This window comes from Neovison vison, chromosome 7, assembly GCF_020171115.1.
Source record: "Neovison vison isolate M4711 chromosome 7, ASM_NN_V1, whole genome shotgun sequence".
In the NCBI taxonomy this organism is placed as follows: Eukaryota; Metazoa; Chordata; class Mammalia; order Carnivora; family Mustelidae; genus Neogale; species Neogale vison.
The window spans coordinates 150,157,950-150,181,105 of NC_058097.1; the positions used below are offsets into that span (position 1 = coordinate 150,157,950).

Here is a 23,156-nt window from a genome sequence, read left to right on the forward strand (position 1 = left end):
CTCTGAAAAACAGTATGGGGGGGTTCCTCAAAATAGAGAATAGAGCTCCCTATGACCCAACAATTGCCCTACTGGGTATTTACCCCAAAGATACAAATGTAGTAGTCTGAAGGGGCACCTGCACCCCAGTGTTTATAGCAACAATGTCCACAATAGCCAGACTATGGAAAGAGGCCAGATGTCCATTGACAGATGAATGGATAAAGAAGATGTGGTTTATATATAAAATGGGGTATTATGCAGCCATCAAAAAAAAGTAATCTTGCCATTTGCAACAATGTGGATGGAACTAGAGGGTATTGTGCTAAGCAAAATAATTTAATCAGAGAAAGCCAGTTAATATGATTTCACTTGTGGAATTTAAGAAACAAAACGAGCGTAGAGAAAGGGAGGGAAAAATAACACAAGATGAAATCAGAGAGGGAGACAAACCAAAAGAGACTCTAACCATAGGAAACAAACTGAGGGCTGCTGGAGGGAAGGAGGCAGGGGATGGGGTAGCTGGGTGATGGGCATTAAGGAAGACACATGATGTAATGAGCACTGGGTGTTATATACAACTGATGAATTACTGAACCCTACCTCTGAAACTAATAATACACTGTATGTTAATTAATAGAATGCAAATGAAATTAAATTTAATTAAAAAAAAGAAAAGACTTCAGAGTTCCAGAATAGTTATATGAGACAGATTCTGCCATTGAGTCTGTTGTCTGGGTTGGAAGACAGATTTCTGCTGCTTTGTATTCCACCATCTTCCCAGAATCCTATCTTGCAATAGTCTTCTAAGTGGGAATATAACTCAGAAACTGCAAGCTGGAAGACATGCATAGGACAAAGTATGGGAAGGAGTGTGGGGCTTCTTTGCCCTCTCTGGGTACATCAGTTTCCTAGTACCTTTATACCAGAAGCTCTCTAAACCCTGTACTGTTGGAATTTTTATGGAGGTTTTATCGCATAGGTATTATTGATTATTTACTCCATGTCCAGCCCCTTTCTCCTCTCTGGGGAATGGGAACTGAGCCAGAAAATTCCAAGAACATGGCTTGGTTTTTCTGGTAACCAGCCCCCATCCAGGAGGCCACCTAGAGTCACCTGACTGTAACAAAAGACACTGCTATCACTCCAGAAATTCCGAGTTTTATGAGCTTGGTGTCAGGAGCCAGGAACAGAGACTAACCTATGTGTGTGTGTGTGTGTGTGTGTGTATTAAATTTTTAAAAAATTAAAAAATTTTTAATATATGTGCTGCCGAAGCGAGCACAAAAAATTAAAAAATTTTTAAAAAATTTTGCTAATGTGTAACTCCTTGATTTGGCTTTTAAAAGAAGTTTTTTTTTTTCTTAAGCTTTATTTTTTTTTTTTTGAAAGAAGCTCCTTTTAAAAGCCAAATCAAAGAGTTACACACTAGTAAAATATGCATTTAGGATTTATCTAAATTAATAGTTTGTGTAATTGTATGAATGAATCGTCTTTATTACTGAATGGTATTGCATAGTAAGCTGTACCATAGTTTGTTTAACCATTCATCTATTGAAGGACATCTTTGTTGCTTCCACTTTCATGAATAAAGGTGCTAGAAACATTTGTGTGCAGGGTTTCACGTGAACATGCATTTTTTTTTAAGATTTTACTTATTTATTTGACAGACAGAGATAATGAATAGGCAGAGAGGCAGGCAGAGAGAGGAGGAAGCAGGTTCCCCACCAAGCAGAGAGCCAGATGTGGGGCTCGATCCCAGGACCCTGGGATCATAACCTGAGCCGAAGGCAGAGGCTTTAACCCACTGAGCCACCCAGGCGCCCTGAACATGCATTTTCTTATTGGTTGGCGAAATATCTAGGAGTCAGGTGGGAAGTCTGTATTTAACCTTTTAAGAAATTTCCAAACTGTCTTTCAAAGAGGATGTACCATTTTGCATTCTTATCAACAGTGAAGGAGTTTCCTGTTATTCTGCATCCTTACTAACATTTGATACTGTAGTTTTAAAAATTTTAGCTATTCTAATAGGTATGTAGTATATCTTGTAGTTTTAATCTGCATTTCCATAATGACAAGAGATACTTAGCATTTTTCATACACTTCTTTACCATTCTTATATCTTACTGATGAAGTGTCTGTTCAGATCTTTTGTTCATTTTAAAAATTCACTTGGTTTCTTTTTCTTATTGTTGAGTTTTAAATGTTCTTTTTTTTTCAATTTATTTATTTTCAGAAAAACATTATTCATTATTTTTTCACCACACCCAGTGCTCCATGCAAGCCGTGCCCTCTATAATACCCACCACCTGGTACCCCAACCTCCCACCCCCCCCGCCACTTCAAACCCCTCAGATTGTTTTTCAGAGTCCATAGTCTCTCATGGTTCACCTCCCCTTCCAATTTACCCAAATTCCCTCAAATGTTCTTTACATCTTCTGGATACAATTCATTTACCAGATATATGATTGGCAGATTTTTTTTTTTTTAGCCGGCAGCTCTTTTATTATTCTCTTAACAGTGTCATTTTAAGACTTCTGATGAAATCCAGTTTACCATTTTTTTCGTTAATATATCTTGCTTTAGGTGTTATATGTTAAAACACTTTGCCAAAGATCAAAGAGATTTTCTTTGTGTTCTATATGTTTTATAGTTTTGTACTTTATATTTAGGTCTGTGAACCATTTGGTTAATTTTTTGTAAGTTGTGAGGTACGTGCTAATGTTCAGGTTTTTGCACATGGTCATCTAGTTGTTTAGCACCATTTGTTGATATGGTTCTTTCTCCATCTAATTTTCTTTGTACCTTTGGGAAAAATCCATTTATATGTGTAGTTCTATTTCTGGGTTCTTTTCTGTTCCGTTAATCTATGTGTCTATTCTTTGGCCAGTACAACGCTGTCCTGATTACTGTAACATTATACTTGAGTAGCTTTGAATGCAGGTGATAGGGGTCTTCTGACTTTGTTCTTATACTTCTCAGAATTTACTTTACTTTACTTCTCAGAACTTACTTCTCAGTTTTGGTGACTCTAGTACCTTTACGTTTCCATATATATTTTAAAGTCAAGCTGTTTATATCTACGAAAAAGCTCTCTGGAATTTTCACTTAGATTTCATTTGTATAGATCATCTTGGGAACAATTGACATCTTAACAATATGAAGTTTTCCAGCCCATTAACATCATATATCTGTACATTAATTTAGATTTTCTTTGATTTCTTTCATCAGTATTTTGGAATTTTCCGTATACAGTTCCTGCACACATTTTGTTAGATTTATACCTAAGCACATCATGTTTTACCCAATGTTATCATACAAATTTTTTAAAAATTTCAAACTTTAAATGTTCGTTGCAGATATGTAGGAAAACAGTCTCGTTCTCTGTGTTGTCCTTGTCACTTGCAGCCTTGATAAACTCAATTATTAGTTCCAGAAGGGGCTTTTTGTGTTTGTTTTGATAAATTCTTTATAGTTTTCTATACACATAGTCACATCATCTGTGAATAAAAATGATTTTATTTCTTTCCTGTCTGTATCCCTTTTCTTTTTTTCTTTACTGTACTAGGTAGAACATTCTTTGAAAGGACTGGTGAGAGAGGACATTCTTGCCTTCTTCCCAGTCTTAGGAGGAAAACATTCACTCTCCATTAGAAGTCTGTCAGCTGTAGGTTTTTCATGTACACCTATTTAGGTTAAAGAATGGTCCTTCTGCTTCTAGTTTCTAGAGAGTTTTCAATCATGAATGAATGTTAAATTTCATGGGATTTTTTTTAAATTGTTTGGTTCTAAAATGAGATAGGGTAAGTCATTTAAAATAATTAGATCTTATTTTTTCTTGGGGCACCTGGGTGGCTCAGTTGGTTAAGCGTCTGCCTTCAGCTCAGGTCATGATCCCAGGTCCTAGGATCGAGCCCTGCATTGGGCTTCCTGTTCAGTGGGTATTCTGCTTCTCCCTCTCACTCTGCCCTTCTCCTCTGTACCTACTCTCTCTCTGTGTCAGATAAATAAATATAATCTTTAAAAAAAGATCTTGGTTTTTTTCTTTTCTTTTTTTTTTTTTTAAGATTTTATTTATTTATTTGACACAGAGAGAGATCACAAATAGACAGAGAGGCAGGCAGAGAGAAAAAAGGAAGCAGGTTCCCTGTGGAGCAGAGACCCCAATGCATGGCTCGATCCCAGGACCCTGAGATCATGACTAGAGCCGAAGGCAGAGGCTTAATCCACTGAGCCACCCAGGTGCCCCAGATCTTGTTTTCTCTTATGTAATTAATTTAAACAAAATTAATCTTCATTTTTGATAAAAGGAAAAAGCTAGAAATATGTATTTAATGTTTAATATATTACATGAGGTTAATATTAATGTTTATTATGTACTTTAAAATAATATACTGATTAATTTAATGCTAACTGCAGTTATATACCATAGAAAACAATGAAAAATACTTCAAAACTTTCCTTAAGGGTAAAAGTGAAGTTCTCCATTACTAGTAAAGTGATTTAAGAATAATAAAGACAATTATTATGTAATTTATGTCCATTTGAGAACTGTCCAGCTTGTGCAATGGACTTGTTAATTTTTAAAAGTCATTTCCATAATCTTGGGAATTTCACAACAAAAAGGTTTATAGTATATAAATAACATGGTGTGTGGGGCACCTGGGTGGCTCAGTTGGTTATTAAACGTCTGACTTCGGGGTTCTGAGATCCAGCCCCACGTAGGACAGCCTGTTTTGGTGGGGGATTAAGGGGTGTCGGCAGTGTGGAGTCTGCTTATCCCTCTCCCTCTACCCCTCCTCCCATTCATGCACTCTCTTTCTCAAATGAATAAATAAAAATCTTTAAAAAAATAAATAACATGGTGCCCTGTAATTTTGAAGAGCCACTTAATGGCAAACCCTTAGTAAAATTTAAATATTATTTTCTCTATGTTAAGGTATGGAACATTTCTCTATATGTTAAGGACAGGTACGGAATAATCTGTGTGAGCCATGGAGCACACTCTTGCTCAGTTTGCTGTGGTAAATGGGCAAAAGGTTAAGTCATCAGTTTATTTCCCAGTGTCTACTGAACAGTGGCTTTCTTTGTGTTGCTTCACTTGTTAGAGCAATATAGCAAGTGTTATTGAGAGGTAAAACAAAGCAAGTCTTAGATCAGACACTGATAGCTTTTTAAAAAGTTGGAATGGGATGTTATTGGATGTTCCAAAGAGTATATTGATAGTACAATTTTATGGAAACCACTGCTGCAGAGTAAACTATATTGGAAATCAAATCTACGTGATCCGTCAGTGATGCTCAGATGAATATAAGTAAGGATTATATGTCTAGTGCACCAGTGTTAGGGAGTAATGTTGTGGCATAGCGTGGGGGGGGAGGTGATTTAAAAAAAAACTTTCCAGAAAATTTCTAGCTGTAGATTTTCCTTAGCCACTTAATTAGGATAGATTTTATTTTCTGTATGTACAGACTTTTTATTCATAAGGCATAGCTTTAAATATAACATAAAAGGGAAACCAGTTAATTTAAGTATAGAATGCTTTCAGAGACATGAAATGTTACTTAAGACCTTTCTTATAATGGCCTTGGAGTATTTCTTGAGCATCCATACAGAATAGCTCTTGAACAGCTGCATGGAGCACACAGAAGTCATGATTCCTGCCTCTGTGAACTAACTTGAATAAAGTCTTTCATCTAAAGATCTCACTGTTTATCTATTTCATGAATCCCTCATCTCATCTCTGAAGGGCTCATTCAGTTTAATACAGTTCAACTTTGTGGTTCAGGGCTCTAGAAATTGCTGTTGTAGCTTACAATGCACAAAAAAGGGTAAAGTAATTTCAGAAAAATTTAAAAGAATTAGATAAAATCCACTCTAAAATGATGTTTTTTGAGCAAAGATCTAGAATGATAGGGATTCTGTTTCAAACCTAACTAGTTATATGATCTTAAGTAAATTATGTAGCCTCTTAAATGTCCAATTTCTCTGTGGTTATAACAAGACCTAACAGAGTTAAGAGAAATAAGTGTGTTGAAATGCTTGTCAAGTTCATTTGTTTTATATAAATGTTGAGTGGCGTCATTCTGCCTTCTTAGTCCTATTCATAATCTGAGGTTCATATTATATACCCCATGATCTGTATGAAATGTTCTACAACCACTTTAGCAGTCATTAAACTGAATAAGTCAGCTATCGTATCATTTAGATGTAATTTGTTAAGAAAATATCAGGTGATCTTTTCCTCACCTGGGAATTAAATCACATATTGCCACTTACTTGGTAGTGACCATGTGTTGCCTCCCATTTTATGTTACATACTTCTTATTCCTGTCCACGTATTATGAGTTCCTTTCATTTATTTGAACCTGCACAATAATTAATATGCAGTGCCTTCTAGGTATGGAACAGATTTCTGGTACTTTTGGTTTTTATCGCTTTGGAGTATCCACACATATGTTTTCTTCCAATAGTGGAAATGCCCAAATTTGACTGTAATTTTACAAAGGAACCCATTTATTATATTAAAACCACATGGTCATAATCTTAGACATCTAGTACTTTTTTTTTCTCTCCTGAGGCGTGAGGAACCAGAGAAATTTTGATTTAGAGATTTCTAACTCAGAACGGCAAAAACACAAAAGGAGTGGGTATTATACATTTGAAATAGAATAATTTATGTGGCATTTATTTGTGCAGTCACTGAACATTATTAGGATCAACAAAATACTAGCTTCTTTGCTATAGCCTGGAGACATTGTGATTTTAAAAAAAAAAAGGGATAAGATGCCTACTTGATGAAGTTTATAATCTGTAAACGTACGAAATATATTTAAACCAGACAGTAACAACATAATAAGGATTGTGAATAAGTTGGGGTAGTATGAAAGAGTAACTGGGTGGAGGGTGAGCTACTTTGTATACAATGATTAGAAAAAGCCTCTTTCAGAAAGACATAAAGACCAGAAGGATAAGGTGGTGCCTAGTTGTGATCACGAAATCTTGTTTCTCTTTGAAAGGAATCAGAATTCATTAGAAAACTGGCTTATTGCATATTTGGAATAGAAACTGTAGAAGAAAACAGAGAAACTATCAAGGTCTGTTGGGGTCATGATGTGGTGGCCAACTGGGAGGGAGGCCTTAGCACAGAATCGAAAGAATAGTGACTGCAATAAATTGAAACACACCCATTATTTAAAAGATATGAGTTCATAATGTTACTTTAAAAGTCTATTGTTCACCTTTGGGCAAAACTGGACAACCAAATATTTATCTTGACTTTCTTTTAAGAACTGTACCTCAGGATAACCAAATAATTCAGGAAAGGTAGCTCTTTAAAAAATGATTCCTGCTAATAAATGCAGAAACAAGAATAAACTGGGTGGCTCAGTGGGTTAGGCCGCTGCCTTCGGCTCGGGTCATGATCTCAGGGTCCTGGGATCGAGTCCCGCATCGGGCTCTCTGCTCAGCAGGGAGCCTGCTTCCCTCTCTCTCTCTCTGCCTGCCTCTCCATCTACTTGTGATTTCTCTCTGTCAAATAAATAAATAAAATCTTTAAAAAAAAAAACTATTCTATTTTGATGAAATTTTTTAGGAAATAATTTTTTTCACATTTTCCTATATATGATTTTGAATATTTTGTGTTAGAAAATTTAAAAATCAGCTTAAAGGCAGGGTGGTGAGAGTTCAGCAGGTAGGAATGGGCATGATGGGAAGATATTTCACGCAAACAGCAGTATGAAGAATGTACAAAGATGATAAAGTGATGTACATTTTCAGGGAAATCTTAGTGATAGGGCTTCCCAAAGTACAAGGTTTGTAAATGGAACTATTGTGCATATGCAGTTGTATGTGAGTCCTCAGAATACACAGTGCCTTGCAATAGTGAAACCAAACTATTGTCAAGTTCGGGAGGAACTGGAGATCCAAAGGAGCTTCTCTATAGTTCCTGCTACCATTTGGGTTCGTTGAAATAATGATAAATAGAAGCATTCAACAATGGTTTTAATTCTCCATCATTAAGGATGAATACCCAACTTTTGTATCAACACGGATGGGTCTGGAGGAAATTTATGCTGAGTGAAATAAGTAAAGCAGAGAAAATCAGTTATCATATGGTTTCACTTACTTGTGGAGTTTAAGGAATAACACTGAGGACATTAGGAGAAGGAAAGGAAAAGTGAATTGGCGGAAATTGGAGGGGGAGATGAACCATGAGAGGCTGTGGATTCTGAGAAACAAACTGAGGGTTTTGGAGGGGAAGGCGGTGGGGGAGATGGGTGAGCCTGGTGGTGGGTATTAAGGAGGGCACGTACTGCATGGAGCACTGGGTGTGGGGCATAAACAATGAATCTTGGAACACTGAAAAAATTTTAAAAAAAGTGGTTTTGATTTAACAGTGGATTTAATGCCAGTTGATTTGGCAGTAGACCTTAGTAGAAGGGTGCCATGTGTAGAATGCAGCATTGATTTTACTTGGGCGGTCTCTGCTTAAAGTAGGCAGTCTGTTCATGTGACTGTTCTTCATTTCAGCATTTTATTTATTCAGTTTGAAGTTGCATGTAGAGATGAGGGTTCTAAAGTATATGATTTCTAATCCAGTACATTGGACCCTGTTAGGGTATTAGGGGACCACATGTGTTTCCATCTAAAAGTAGTACATTCTATGTTCAGAGTGAATAGTTTAACCTCACTTGCCAATACAAGAGTCTTTTCTGTCCAAATCCTGATATCTAGTGTACTTATTATAGATAGATATTGTTTTTTGCACATTCATTTTGTATGGATAACAAGTGTATATTTCTTTGTAGAATTTCTTTGTAAAACTGATTTCTTTATTTGAAGTGATTTGTGCCATGATATTATTTAAAAAGAAAAAAAAAATCCTTAAAATCTGTCGTGAATTAAAATGACTAATATGGAATAGCTAGCACCAAGGTATGTTCATTAATTTTACATGTAAACGTGTATCTGCCCCAAACTGAAAGCATTGTTACCTTTCATGATATATGAGAGTTCGGATTTAGAAATGTGGTATACTCCACAGCAGAAGAATGATGGGAAATTGAGATGTTAAGCTGTGTAATCAGAGCTCTGGGGAGGTGGACAGATCCCTGTGATATTCCAGAAGTAGTTTGTTTTTATGGCGGTCAGGTAGTTTGGTGAAGTGAAAAGCATATAAACTAAGTTTCAGGTTTTTCAGCCTTATACTCACCCTTTCCTAAAAATGGAGACAAGAGAGGACAGTGACAGTATTGAGCCAGGTTTCAATGTTCTACCATTTATCATTGGTCCTTCTGAATTAAATTTACATTTGAAAAGATGAGATTTACCAGGTAATGTATTTTAAGGAAAAGAGCTTCTTTTATGGCAAATTACTTATTTTATAAAATATGTATATATATGTATTTTAACAGGGTATCCAGAAGTTGGCTAGTCAATATCTGAAGAGAGATTGGCCTGGAATAAAAGCTGATGATCGGAATGATTACAGGTAACCTATTAAATAGATCTTGCTCATTTTCTCCAAAAATGTTTTTTTTGTGACATGCAGAGCCATGTCACTTACAGATAATATAGACTTCAGTGTTTTAAACTATTGCTTTTCTTTGCTATGTTTTTAGACAGAATTTCAAAATTATCAGAAAATGTTAATGTTCTATAACATATGTAAATGATATGTATAAAATAGTTTTCTTATGTATTAAGCCAAATTGTGTTTTGTTTAATTGATTAATAACCACATATGGAATTAAAAGAAGGTAGTTGACAATGGAACGCAAATTGTTTCTTCAGTGACCTACAGACTAAACACATTAATGCAACAATAATGAAAAACAAAATTGTAGCATTCTGTCCTGTTTTTTAATTCTGAAATTCTCAATTTAGAGAGTTGGAATTTTGTGAGCCTAGGGAAAAGAGATTCTACTTTTTACACACATAAACATACACACAGAACAGGGTATCCAGAAATTGGCTAGTCAGTATCCAACATACAAATTTTAAAGAAGGTAGATGACAATGGAATATAAATTGTGTCCTCAATGACCTCAGATATGTCTAAAATATTTATAATTTTGTTTAGGATTTGATGTCTTTTTTTAAGTTAATTTGAAAGTGTTTATTAGCTTTTATCCTCAAGACTATTTTTAGTATTAAGAGAACCAGAACTCAAAGACAAGATTTCAGAGCTTGCAGTTAAAACTAATGCCCATGATACAAAAGCAGAGAGAAACCAGGATAATTAAGAATTCAGTATTCAGGTGTATGGCTTGGAATCTGAATATGAAATCATGTTGCTGGATTGTCAGCGAAGACTGACATCATCAGGTAAATTCTTAACAAAGTTATATAACTGAAAGATGAAGAAGAAACTACAATAGTTCCTCACAGTTATCAGGACTGACTGAACACGTGGAAGGCGGCATGATGAGCTTTAAGGGATAGATTTGTATAATTGCAATATAGGCTAATAGAGCAAAACAGGAAACTAAACAAAACTAGAGATTTTCTTGTGGACTTTGCAGTATCTTTGAAATTAAGATAAAAGGGAAAGAGGGAAGAGTTAAAATTGTAACCAAAAGAGACAAGTAGAGCAAAAACCCTGAATGAGAGAAAGAATGTTAAATAGTTCAGTATTGCTAGCACAAAGAAAGCCAGACCAAGGAAGAAGATTGCTAGCTTGAGAATAAAGAAGGACTCTAGTTTGTAGTTAGGCTATATTCTAAGTTTGTTTGAAATTCAGGATTAAGTTTACCAAAGAAGTAAGGATAGAAAGGCTCTGCTCCCTCAATAGCTTATACAGCCTTATTTCTAAAAGTATGTTAAGCCAACTTTTAGTAAATATTTACTAAATACCAGACATCATGTTAGGAATTTCAAGTTATCTTGTGATTATCAAAACAACCCTGTGAGGTACATATATTTATAGTCATCGTCCTTTTATACATTAGGAAACTAAGTGTTGAGTTACACACCTTATTACTGAAGGTCACACTGCTGTTTAACAGTCATTGATTCATTCTTTATTCATGAGATGGATGTAAAATATCTACTACATGCTAGCTGTTAAGTACATTTTAGGATCAGAGAGCCTGTGAGGTGTGTGCCTGTCCTTATGGAACTTACAGGAGATAGCTACTATAAATAGTTGTGGTATTGGGTTAGGAGTGGAGAGGTGCATTAGGACTGTAGAGGAAAGGCTTAAAGGCTTCTGAGTCTTAAAGAATGTATAGGAGTTTGCTAGGGTTGGGCTAAAGGAATTCTGGGAGAAGTAATGCTTTAAAGTCATGGATGCCTGAGAAAATATGGATGTAAGATAACCTAGGAGTTTGCCTGGCTGGTATGAAGTATAGGGGTTGGAGGGTGACAGGAGAGGTGGATCGAGAGGATACATAGGCATCGGGAAGGACTTCTCATATCAGAGTTTCTTTTCTTATTCAAAAGGTAATGGAAGCACTGAAAAATTTCCACAAGAGGAAAACATGTTTAGCTTCACTTTTCATAGTATGAAGGTAGATTACAGAGATGTGAAGAGGGGCGCCTGAGTGGTTCAGTGGGTTAAGCCTCTGCTTCTGGCTCAGGTCATGATCTCAAGGTCCTGGGATTGAGCCCCACATTGGGCTCTCTGCTCAGTGGGGAACCTGCTTCTCCCAGCCCCCCACCACCTGCCTCTGTGCGTACTTGTGATCTCTGTCTGTCAAATAAATAAAATCTTTAAAAAAGAGAGAGAGAAGTGAAGCATTTGGAAAGGACAAAATTGCAGGAATTTAATTTCTCATCATCTCTTATTCGAACAATGAAAATTAGCAGTAGAAATTAGGTTGTGGGGGAGATTTCAGTCGTATTTAGGAAATGGAAGTTAGAGGACTTAGAGTTAATTTGGCACAATTTTGTTTTTTGTGTCAAATTTGCTCTGAGACAAACTATAAACGGTTTTCTATAACTATCAGACTAGAATGTAGTTTTCTCAGTATGTAAAATAGTTCTTGGAACATGGAATGCGCTTGGTAAATATTTACTGAATGAAGAATGAAGTAGAGGGAGGGAGAGAAAGGACTATAGAATGACCCCGAGGTTTGGTTTTTGTTGTTGTTGTAGTTTTTTATTTTAATTTAATTTTATTTAAATTCAGTTCATTAATGTACAGTATATTATTAGTTTCAGAAGTAGAGTTCAGGGATTCATCAGCTGCATGTAACACCCAGTGCTCATTACATCATGTGCCCTCCTTAATGCCTATCAACTGTTACCCTGTCCCCCCCAACCTCCCCTCAGCAACCTTCAGTTTGTTTCCTGTAATTAAGAGTCTTCTATGATTTGTCTCCCTGGTTATTTTGTCTTACTTTATTTTTCCTGCCCTTCTCCTGTGATCCTGTTTTATTTCTTAAATTCCACACATAAGTGAAATCATATAATTGGCTTTCTCTGATTGACATATTTTGCTTAGCATAATACCCTCTAGTTCCTTCCATGTCATCGCAAATGGTAAGATTTCTTTTTTTTTGATGACTGAGTCCCCCACCCCCAGCGACCCCTAGGGTTTTTTGTTTGTTTGTTTGTTTGTTGTTGTTTTAAAAGATTTTATTTATTTATCCATTTGTCAGAGAGAGAGAGAGAACTCAAGCAGGCAGAGCGGCAGGCAGAGGCAGAGAGAGAAGCAGGCTCCCCACTGAGCAAGGAGCTCGATGCAGGACTCCATCCCAGGACACTGGGATCACGACCCGAGCTGAAGGGAGCGGCTTAACCAACTGAGCCACCCAGGTGTCCCAGACCCCTAGGTTTTTAAATTTAGGTAGCTGAGAGGATGATGGTGGCCTTGTGGAAAAAGGTAATAGAACAATCAGGGTCAAGGGTAAGAATGGCAATTGCCAATTTTTTTGTTTATTAGGAGTTTATTTTAGTTCTAGTCATTTTAAACTTCTCTTTTAACTTTTTTTGTATTTATATTTGTATTTGTATTTTAAAAATTCTTGTCAAACTAATACATGTGCCACAGAGTATAAAGAGTATTAAGGAGAGCCTCATGCTCTTTCCCAGGCCTCTCATTCACACTGCTGTTCCCTTAGGGTAAGTGCTGGTAAAAGCATATGGTCTTTTCTTCCATCTCTCCTGTGTGACACATATGTGAACATAAACAGTTTTGTTCTTTTTAACAGAATGGAATTTTTGTATACATAGGTTTCTATATTCCCCCCACCAACTCCTCCCATACACACACACTTAGGAAGTCTGTTTAGACATCCTTTCATGTCAGTACGTTCAGATCCCCGGTTCTTTTAAATGTTTGTGCTAGTGTTATAGTATGTTTAGACTGTAATGTTGTTACCCATTTTTTGATTGGTAGTTATTCAGTTTATTACTATTACAAATAATGCTGCAGTAGATAACTCATGTATTTATACTGCATGTATTTATATCTTTTTGTGCACTATGAAAGTATATCTATGGGGTAAAATTCTTTTTTTTTTTTTTGATAAATTCTTAAAGGGGGAAATACTGGGTTCAAGGGTTTATGCATTTAAAATGTTGACATTGTAAATTATACTTCACAATCTCTATATCCATGTATTTTACATTTCTTTTACTGGATTAGAATTTTTATTTTTTACCAAAAGAGCATGTGATTAATCTTTTAAAATACTTGTCAGTCTGATGAAACATGAACTGTTTAATGACATTAAATCAACCCCATTTGCCTTAAAACTAGACAACTGTGACCTTACTTTCTCTTGAACTCTTTTTTTTTTTTTTTAAGTGTCTTAGGGCAGGTTTTCAGCTGTCTTAGTCTGTTCAAGCTGTTACAACAGAATACCACAGACTGGATGGCTTATAAGTAACAAATTTATTTCTCATTGTTCTGGAGGCTGGAAGTACAAGACCAGGATGCCAGCATGGGTTCTGGGGAAGTCTCTCTTCTGAGTTACAGGATTCTCAGTTTCTAGCATGTTCTTAAATGGTGAAAGGGGTTTGGGAGCTCTATGGGGTCTCTTTTTAAAAGGGCACTAATCTGCTGTATGACCTAATCACCTCCCTAAAGCCTCACCTCCTGATACCATATTCTCTGTGAGGGTTTTCACAGATGATGAATTTTGGGAGAATACAGACATTTAGACCATAGCAAGTCCTTTCTTATATAAGTGTTTCTCAAAGTTCCTTCAGCTCTCTAGTAACTGTTCAAAGTAATCTTATCTGTCTTATTCCTGTCTTTAAATATTGCCTATAAACTAGTAATGATTGTATGTTTTTATGAACTCTTCAGCTTGGGTACCAAAAAGTCAACTGCCTCCAAGTTTGGCTTTTTTCTAGATCTCATCCTGTCTTAGGAATGTTAAACGGCAGCTTCTCCGCTTATTATCTCTCCCTTTCATAATTTCATTAACTACAATGCCACCAACTACGATGTGTCTTTGGAAAATGGGCCTATTGTCACTCTCCTGTTTGAAAATCACCTGTGTTTCTTCTTGCCAGTGGATGAAATTTAAAAGTTTGCTTCTTTGTTTGTTTACTTATTAAATTTTGTTAGAGAGCATGAGTCTGGGTGGGGAGGGTAGAGGGAAAGGGAGAGAGAGAATCTTAAGCAGGCTCCACGCTGTGCTTGCTCTCAGTCTCATGACCCTGAGATCATGACCTGAGCTGAAATCAAGAGTTGGACACTTAACTGACTGAGCCACCCAAGTACCTTCCCACAAATATTTTTAAATAGTATTCAAAGCCATAAAGAAAGCTGGCCCCAAATTACCTTTCTCTCCTCATCTGTGGCCATTTCTCCTTTTCTTATCCTCAGTTCCCTAACCTTTGGACACCTCAAGCTGTGGTTGTATTGCAGTTCTTACCATACCTCGACTAGACGGAGATCAGTCATCCTCCCTGCCATCCTGTTACCTACACTTAGGATATTCTCCGTTCTCATTAGCAAGAACAGGACTACATGAACACTTACTTATTAGACACTATATTTTCTCCTTGTTATCAGTTACTGTTTAAATTAATCTTAAATTTTGAGCTTATATCCCACATTTTCTAGAATCTTCCTGATGTACAGTTTTACATTTTCAAGCCTTGGGAAGATGTATGGTTTTGTTAATTTTTTTTAACTTTTTATTTTGAAATAGTTGTGATTCATATACAATTATAAAAACTAATACTGAGAGCCCTCTGACACTCCTCACCTAGTTCTCCCAGTGGTAATATCTTACGTAATTGTAATACAGTATCACAACCAGGAAACTTACATTGATAGAATCCACCAATCTAATTCAGAATTCACTCATTTGGGTATGTGCACTCATTTGGGTGTGTACATATTAAATTATGTGGGGTTTTATCACATTTGTAGATTTGTGTGACTACCACCACAGTCAAAGTGATTTGTTTGGTTCGATTCTTAATTACGATTCTTCCTAGTAAAGTATTCTCTGTTTTCCACTGTGACATCTATATGGGAGTCATACCAGAATGATTTTAGGTGGTATATGGATGAACATTTTTTTAATTTTACTAGTTGCAACTTAATTATTATGGCAAATGTCCTTTGTTTTTCAGTTAGCATATGAAATTATAAAGTACCATTTTAATTTATAAGGTGAGTCATCTTGGGGTGCCTGGATGGCTCAGTGGGTTAAGCCTCTGCCTTCGTCTCTGGTCATGATCTCAGGGTCCTGGGATCAAGCCCTACATCGGGCCACCTGCTCAGCAGGGAGCCTGCTTACCCTCCCCCCAACACCTGCCTCTCTGCCTACTTGTGTTCTCTTTGTCAAATAAATAAATAAAATCTTAAAAAACAACAACAACAACAACAAAAGGTAAGTCATCTTCATAAAAAAAGATAAGAAAATAATAGCACAGGAGATATTGAGGTTGAGGCAAAAATCATGTTAGACATACACAAAGGACTTAAGATACACAAAGCTTGGTACCTTTATTAGAGTGAAGAGACCCTTCTTTTTTGTTAGCATTATTGCTGGGACCAAGAGCAATCTTAAGTCAGCAGCAGAGCAGAAGTTTGGCAGTCTTGGTTCACATCTAGGCTGTGTCATTCCCACCTCTCTTTCCACCACTAACTATGTATTGAATGCCTGCTATGCCAGACCCTTTTCTAGGTGCCGAAGATGCAAGAGTAAATAAAATAAAGCTTCTGCTGTATAGAGCCTACATTCTAGTGAGAGGAGACAAGACAATAAACATACGAATAATTAAACATTATGTATCGGTGATAAGGAAAGTGAGCATAGTAAAGAGAACACAGTGTCATGGGAAGTGGTGGCATTGCATTGGTTGTATTTTTTTTTTTTAAGATTTTATTTATTTATTTGACAGAGATCACAAGTAGGCAGAGAGGCAGGCAGAGAGAGAGGGAGAAGCAGGGTCCCTCCCAGTGTTCTCTCCCACTGAGCAGAGAGCTCGATGCAGGGCTCGATCCCAGGACCCTGGGATCATGACCTGAGCTGAAGGCAGAGGCTTTAACCCACTGAGCCACCCTGGCACCCCTGCATTGGCTGTATTGTGTAGCGCATAGACTTTAGGGAAACAGGAGCAAAAGCAGAGAGGTTGTTTAGGAGGCTGTTTCCATAATCCAAGCACAAGGTACTGTTTCCCAAACCAGAAGACAATGCCCATATGGCCCATCACAGTTACCAATCTCCCGACTTCTGCAGACAGTACCCAGATTCCATTATATTTTTAAAGTCTACTGAACAGGATTTTTGAGTGGATCAAATGTGGGATGTGAGAGAAAAAGGAAAAATTAAGGATGACTCCAGGGCTTCTGGCTTACACATCTAGAAGGTTTGAATAGCTATCAATGAGATGGAATCAATTGACAACAAATTTTAGGGAGATTGGAAAATTGGTTTTGGGCATTATAGTTTTAAAATGCCTACTAAATGTCCAAGTTGGATATGTTCAATGGCAATTGGAGGTTAGTAAAGATGTTTGGAATGGAAATAAAAAATCAGGACCAGTTAGTATATTGACATTATTTAAAGCCATGAACCTTAATGAGCATATCTAAAGCACGAGTGTTGTTAGAGAAGAGGGGCCTGGGGACTAACTTCAGGGACACTCTAGCATTTACAGTACAGTGAGATAAAGAGGAATCAGCAAATGAGACTAAAGAGTGACTAGTGAGATAGGAGTAGACCAAGAAAGAGTGACGTCTTAGAAGCTGAGGAAAGAAAGCATTTCAAGGATAATCTAGGTCAGTTCTGCTGATAAATTGAATAATAGGACCAAAGTTTCAACTGACTATTGGGTTAGGCATAAGGAGATATTTTATGACCTAGAGACTATGGCCTTATTTAAATTAAATCCAGAGAAACCAGGAGTGGGGCTCCTGGGTGGCTCATTTGGTTAAATGTCTGACTCTTGATTTCAGCTCAGGCCCTGATTTCAGGGTTATGAGATTAAGCTCCTCATGGGCTTGGTATTGGGCATGGAGCCTGTTTAAGATTCTTTCTCTCGCCCCCTCCAAATCTGGCCAATCCACCATTCCAACCCCACCCCTACTCCTGCCCCTGTGCACACACACACACTCTCTCTCTCTCAAAAATAAAAAAATAAGAGAGAGAGAGAGGGGCCAGGAGCAGAGGAATTAAAACAGTAATTTCAGATAGTGCTTTCAAGGAGTTTTGCTGTGAAAGGGAGCAGGCATTGGAATGGTAGCTGGAGAGAGATGGAAGGTTGATGGAGAGTTTTTTGGTTTTTGTTTTTTTTGTTTTTTGTTTTTTAGAATGGAGACATGTAGCATATTTAGAGATCCATCCAGTGGAGCGGGAAAGTAGATGTTGTAGGAGAGAGCACAATTCCTGGATTGCTATTCTTGGGTGAGTTATAGAATGTAGCCTAAATGTGAAGGGCTGCCTTCAGAGCGCAGTAGCTTAGCCAAGTAAAAGGAGAGATGACAGAGTGCATGGGTGCAGAAGTAGGAAGATTGGTAGCCCTGGTGGGACCATATGGGCATTGTCTTCTGGTAGCTTCATTATCAGCTGAAAGTATAGTCATGTTAGAGATTTGAGATGAGAGGAAAAGGTGGGAAGTAATTGCATAGAAGACTGAGAGAGTAAGAGGATTTAGGGGAATATAGTAGAATTGCTGGGTAGCACTAAGCGGTTACTAGAATTTTATTAGACATCAATTTAAATTGAGACCAAGGCCACATGATTATAGTTTTCTTCAGTAGTGTTCTGCTGCACAGAGTTTGGTATAAGCAGAATTTTTTATTTAACCAAGGTTGAAATTTGTACATTAGAATGGTGAAAAGAGAAGGGCCAGGGTCATAAGGGTATATACGTAGGGAGTCACTGTAATGGTGGATCATGAAACTTAGGCTGGATAAGGAGCTCAGAAGGGAAATTATAAGGGGGGTAAGAGACAGTGGGGAAGGGGAGTAGAATTGAATGGATGTGGGTTCTGATAGAGCTTGAATATTGTTGTAGTAGAATCCTAAAGGGAATGAGTGAAAACAAAGTGTTGATCAGGGATTAGATGGTTAATTTGGGATTACAGGAGAGGAGTGGTTACTGGTAATGTCAAACTCTAGGTTATGACCATAAGCTATTTCCTGGTGAATAGCCTTAGGAAAATTCTACAACCTCTCCAAGTCTTACTTTTCTCCTCTGAAAAATGAGGATAATGCCTATTTTACAAAGTTGACATGAGGATTAAATAATATAAATGCAAAGACACATGGCATAGTGTCTAGCATATGATAGATTCTTAAAATTTTTCATATTTCATAATTTTGAACCTCATTTTGCCTGACCTGAGCAGAATAGCAAAATACCATATATGCTTATTACCTTGTGCTTCAAAATCATATATGAAGCCTAATGAAGTTTAAAAAGATTTATAAATCACTCTATACCCATTATTATTTCTCTTTACTTGGAATGAAAAACAATACCATTGCAGCGATCACTATTATGTTAAGAAGCACTTATATTTCTATTATAATTCTGCTTTTGTTACTATTTATGCATTTAAAAGAATCTGTGCAAAGGGTTTTCACATCATTTGCATTTACTGTCAAAATAGCCCTGTGAGGTATGTGGTGCTGGTATTTTCGTTATTTTCTTCATTTCCCAGTAGAGGAAATGAAAGTATAGCGAAGTATCCTACATATTATTATATTGGTTGAACTAGAGCTTGAGCCCAGGTTTTCTGATTAACTGGTAACTGAATTCTGTTCTTTTATGTCATTACTGGGGATATGTTTGCTTGCTATAGATCTGCTAATCCCTGAAGATTTCTTTTTAAACTCTGTAAGGAAAGGATTTTTCTTTTTATTGCATGATCCTCATACTTTTTTTTTTAAGATTTTATTTATTTATTTGACAGAGACCACAAGTATGCAGAGAGTCAGGCAGAGATAGAGAGAAGGAAGCAGGCTCCCTGCCGAGCAGAGAGCCCAATGTGGGGCTCAGTCCCAGGACCCTGAGATCATGACCTGAGCCGAAGGCAGAGGCTTAACCCACTGAGCCACCCAGGCACCCCTGATCCTCATGCTTTTATATGCATTCATTTTTTCATGCAACACATACTTACTATAACCTTTCTAAACGTTAGGTCATGTGTTTGGGCCCTAGATATATGGTAATGAGAAAGACATGTACCCATACTTTCAGGAAATTTTCACTATGGTGAAAAGGACAGACATTAACTAATAATTACATAAAAATATGTATAATTGAAAAATGCCAGAGCCGTGTGAATGAATAACAGAGAAGGACTTTATTGAGCCTGTGGGTTGGGTTCATGGTGATCATGAAAGACTTCTCTAAGGAAGTTATAACTAACCTGAGATTTGAAGGATGAACAGCAGTCAACTAGGCAAAGGAGTAATGGGAAGAGGGTGCTACCTAAGGGGAGAGCCTAGATGAAGGGATCTTTCCTTCTTTCTGTCCTTCTTACCCTCCTTCCTTCCTATCACAATTCAGACTGGTTCTTTCTCATTTTCATTGTGATTTTAAAATATATTTTAAGCATAAATTAATAGTTACAAAGCATAGTACTGAACTTTTTGCGTTTTCTGAGAAAATCCGTTATTTGGACTACTTAGGAGGGCCTGTGGTGAGTTTACATCCTAGGTTCCGTCAGTTGTCATGCAGTAAGACCATTGAAAACATTTATTTTGCTGTTCTTTTTTTTTTTCCAGCCTTATTGAAAAAAATAAAAAGGATATACATCACTCTATAAGTTTAAGGTGTACAGTGTGATAATTTGATTTACATATATTGTGAAATGGTTACCACAGTAGGTTTAGTTAACATCCATCATCTCAGATTGATTTTGCTTTTATGCTGGCACAACACACTGAATCTTTTTTCCAAAAGGAATGTGATATACGTCTGCTTAAATAAATGAATATTTCTACCTAAACTGATTCATTTGGTGTATTACAAGAACCAGTTCATTACATAAACTAATCATTTCCTTGGTTGAAAAATACAGTTACAAGGGTTTTTCTTAGTTCTAAATAGGATGGGGACTCGGGCAATTTTTCTTTTTCTTATTTTTACACTGTCATCCATTTCATCCATTGACCCACTGCCAGTAGCACTTACGTAACACAAGATATCTTCTATAGCAGTCTATAGTAGAAAATCCACATGGCACAAGAAGACAATCTCAGGAGATGAATGTTATAATCTACCAGTATTTCATTTTTTTTAACCAGTATTTCATTTTTTAAAACAAAATGCCATCCATTCTTATGATAAATTACGAAATATGTTTAACTACTCTAGGTGCATGTGGTGTCTAGCAAAGTAGAAGGGAAGCTTTGAAAAGATATTGGCTACAACAAGCAAAGGATGCATAATTCTTTGACTTTATAAAGAGATTGCTCAGCACATTTATCAAGCAAAGGTGATGGGACTTGCTTGGAATGATTCCAAGCCACAATGTGATGCTGGCTAAGCATTATTAAAACACAGAAACAGACGTAGAGCAATGATACCATAGACTTCTCAAGCACGTAAGAAATTGTTAATGATTTTTTTCCACCCTGTCAGTTTATGGAATAAAGTAATATGTTGTTGTTGAAAGAGAATGTACTTTAAAGGTACCTAGCCTTCATCTATATCTCAGTATGACCACATTCTTCTTTGATCTACAGCGATCTCGACATCTCTCTGAGCCTCGGTTACCCATCTCTAAAATTACAAAACCGTCTTTTAGAAAATTTTTTTAAGATTTTATTTATTTATTTTTGAGAGCGTGTGGGGCAGGGAGTGGGCAAAGGGAGAGGGAGAGAGACTCTCAAGCAGACTCTGTGCTGAGTGCAGAGCCTAACTCAAGGCTTGATCCCATGACCCTGAGATCACAACCTGAACCAAAACCAAGAGTTGGACACTTAACTGACTGTGCCACCCAGGCACCCCAGGAAAATATCTTAATGAAACTTGATATTCAGGGTGATGACCCTGAGACAGTGAACTGTCTGGACAGTCTGAATTATTCACTAATTTTAATAGTGTCAGCTTTGTCTGGAATTGTAATCCTTGTTTCACTTTAATGCAGTATCAAGAATAGCTGATGAGTCAAGATAGCCCATTGCAGAGCCCTTGAGGAATAAAGTATATGTAACATTTCTACCTGTATATGTTAAAAATATTCTTGCCTTTAAAGCAGTATAAATACACTTTCAGATATAAAGAAAACATCCATTCTGTTTCACAGTGCTAGCCAGTGAGCATAAGGTTAGCCAACTTTTTTTTCTTTTTCCCTGCCTAATACTTTTCTGTCCCTCTTTGAATTTAGGAGCATGTATCCTGTTTGGAAGTCTTTTCTTGAGGGAACAATGCAGGTAGCCCAGTCTCGGATCAATATATGTGAAAACTATAAAAACTTCATTTCTGAGCCTGCAAGGACAGTGAGAAGCTTAAAAGAACAGCAACTAAAAAGGGTATTGTTTCTATTCTTTTCTTATATGCATTATTAATATCTCAGTGCTCCATTTGTGATCTGCAAGATTATATTAAATTGCACTTTAACACCTTGAGCTTTTTTATATGGTCACAAATATTTTTGATTTCAACATGCTACTAGGATTTTGTTGATTTCATCATATTCTTTCTAACTACTGTATTTTATTAACTGACAAAAGTGAATGTAATTTGGATCAACATTCTGAAAGCTCAGTGAACGCTTTTTTCAAATACCACTTTTCACCCTAAGTAAATAGATTTACTTAGTTTCACAATATTGGTATTGTTTGGTGTATGTTAAAGTAGTTACAATGTTATTAATCCTACTTTGTCTTAGTTTTCACTTGAGCCATTTTGTATGCTAATTTAAAAGAAGTTGACACATTTTGACCAAATATAGAAAACTTATTACCAAAAGTGTTGTGCTCTAAAGTTTAATTATATAGGTTACAAAGAAGTAAAGTTTTCAAATAGATATATTTCTTTGTTTATACAGAAGTTAAAAATTCAAAGAAAAAAGTCACTATTTATTAAATGTGATTTTTATGAAAAGCTTGCTATTAAAAATAGTTGATTGAATTGTGTCCTCTTGTGGAAATGGAGTTACAAAAACAGATTATCATGATGCCTAATAAGTAATTAATTTTTTATGGGACCATTAAATACTTTAGGAAATATTAAAGTAACCATTTACAGAAATAGTATTTTAGAAGCCATCCAATTTTTAAATTCTAATTGTTATTTGGATTTTCAGAATTGTAAAAAAACTAATTTTGCTTATTTGTCAAAGATGATTTTAGCAGCATAAAATCAGTATGTTAAATGTATATTGTATATATATAAAATTTTCATCTCTTTCAAGCATTTGTGTAATATCACTTGGTCTTAACATTTGCATAAGAATGCCTTTGTTTTACCTTTGCTCAAAATTACCTCTTTCTAAACAAACATAGTACATAAACTACATGACCACTGACCAAACAGTGCTTTTGAGTTGGAAGAAAATATGCTATATGTCTAGGTATGTAGATATCTATCCCTATATACAGAGAAAGGGTAGGAGGTAGAGGCAGAGAATTAATGCTAGCATAATTGCTAACTGGGAGTAAATACTATGTGTCAGATAGCTAGTGCAGTCACCAAATTTAACTGAATTGCTGGAAAGTTCTAATATAAGAACATTTTTGGGGCACCTGGATGTTAACTAATTTGGGGGCACTTCAGTGGGTTAAGCCTCTGCCTTTGGCTCAG

At 36.4% G+C, this 23,156-nt stretch overlaps 1 protein-coding gene across 2 annotated transcripts in view; it reads left to right on the forward strand.

Moving 5' to 3' along the window:
- FCHSD2 (FCH and double SH3 domains 2) overlaps nucleotides 1-23,156 on the forward strand; it is a 285,218-nt gene that overhangs the window by 115,741 nt on the left and 146,321 nt on the right. For both annotated transcript variants that reach the window (XM_044258593.1, XM_044258594.1), the window contains exons 4-5: nucleotides 9,396-9,472; nucleotides 21,739-21,883. In XM_044258593.1, coding sequence (XP_044114528.1) covers nucleotides 9,396-9,472; nucleotides 21,739-21,883 — 222 coding nt within the window. The remainder of the gene's footprint in view (nucleotides 1-9,395; nucleotides 9,473-21,738; nucleotides 21,884-23,156) is intronic.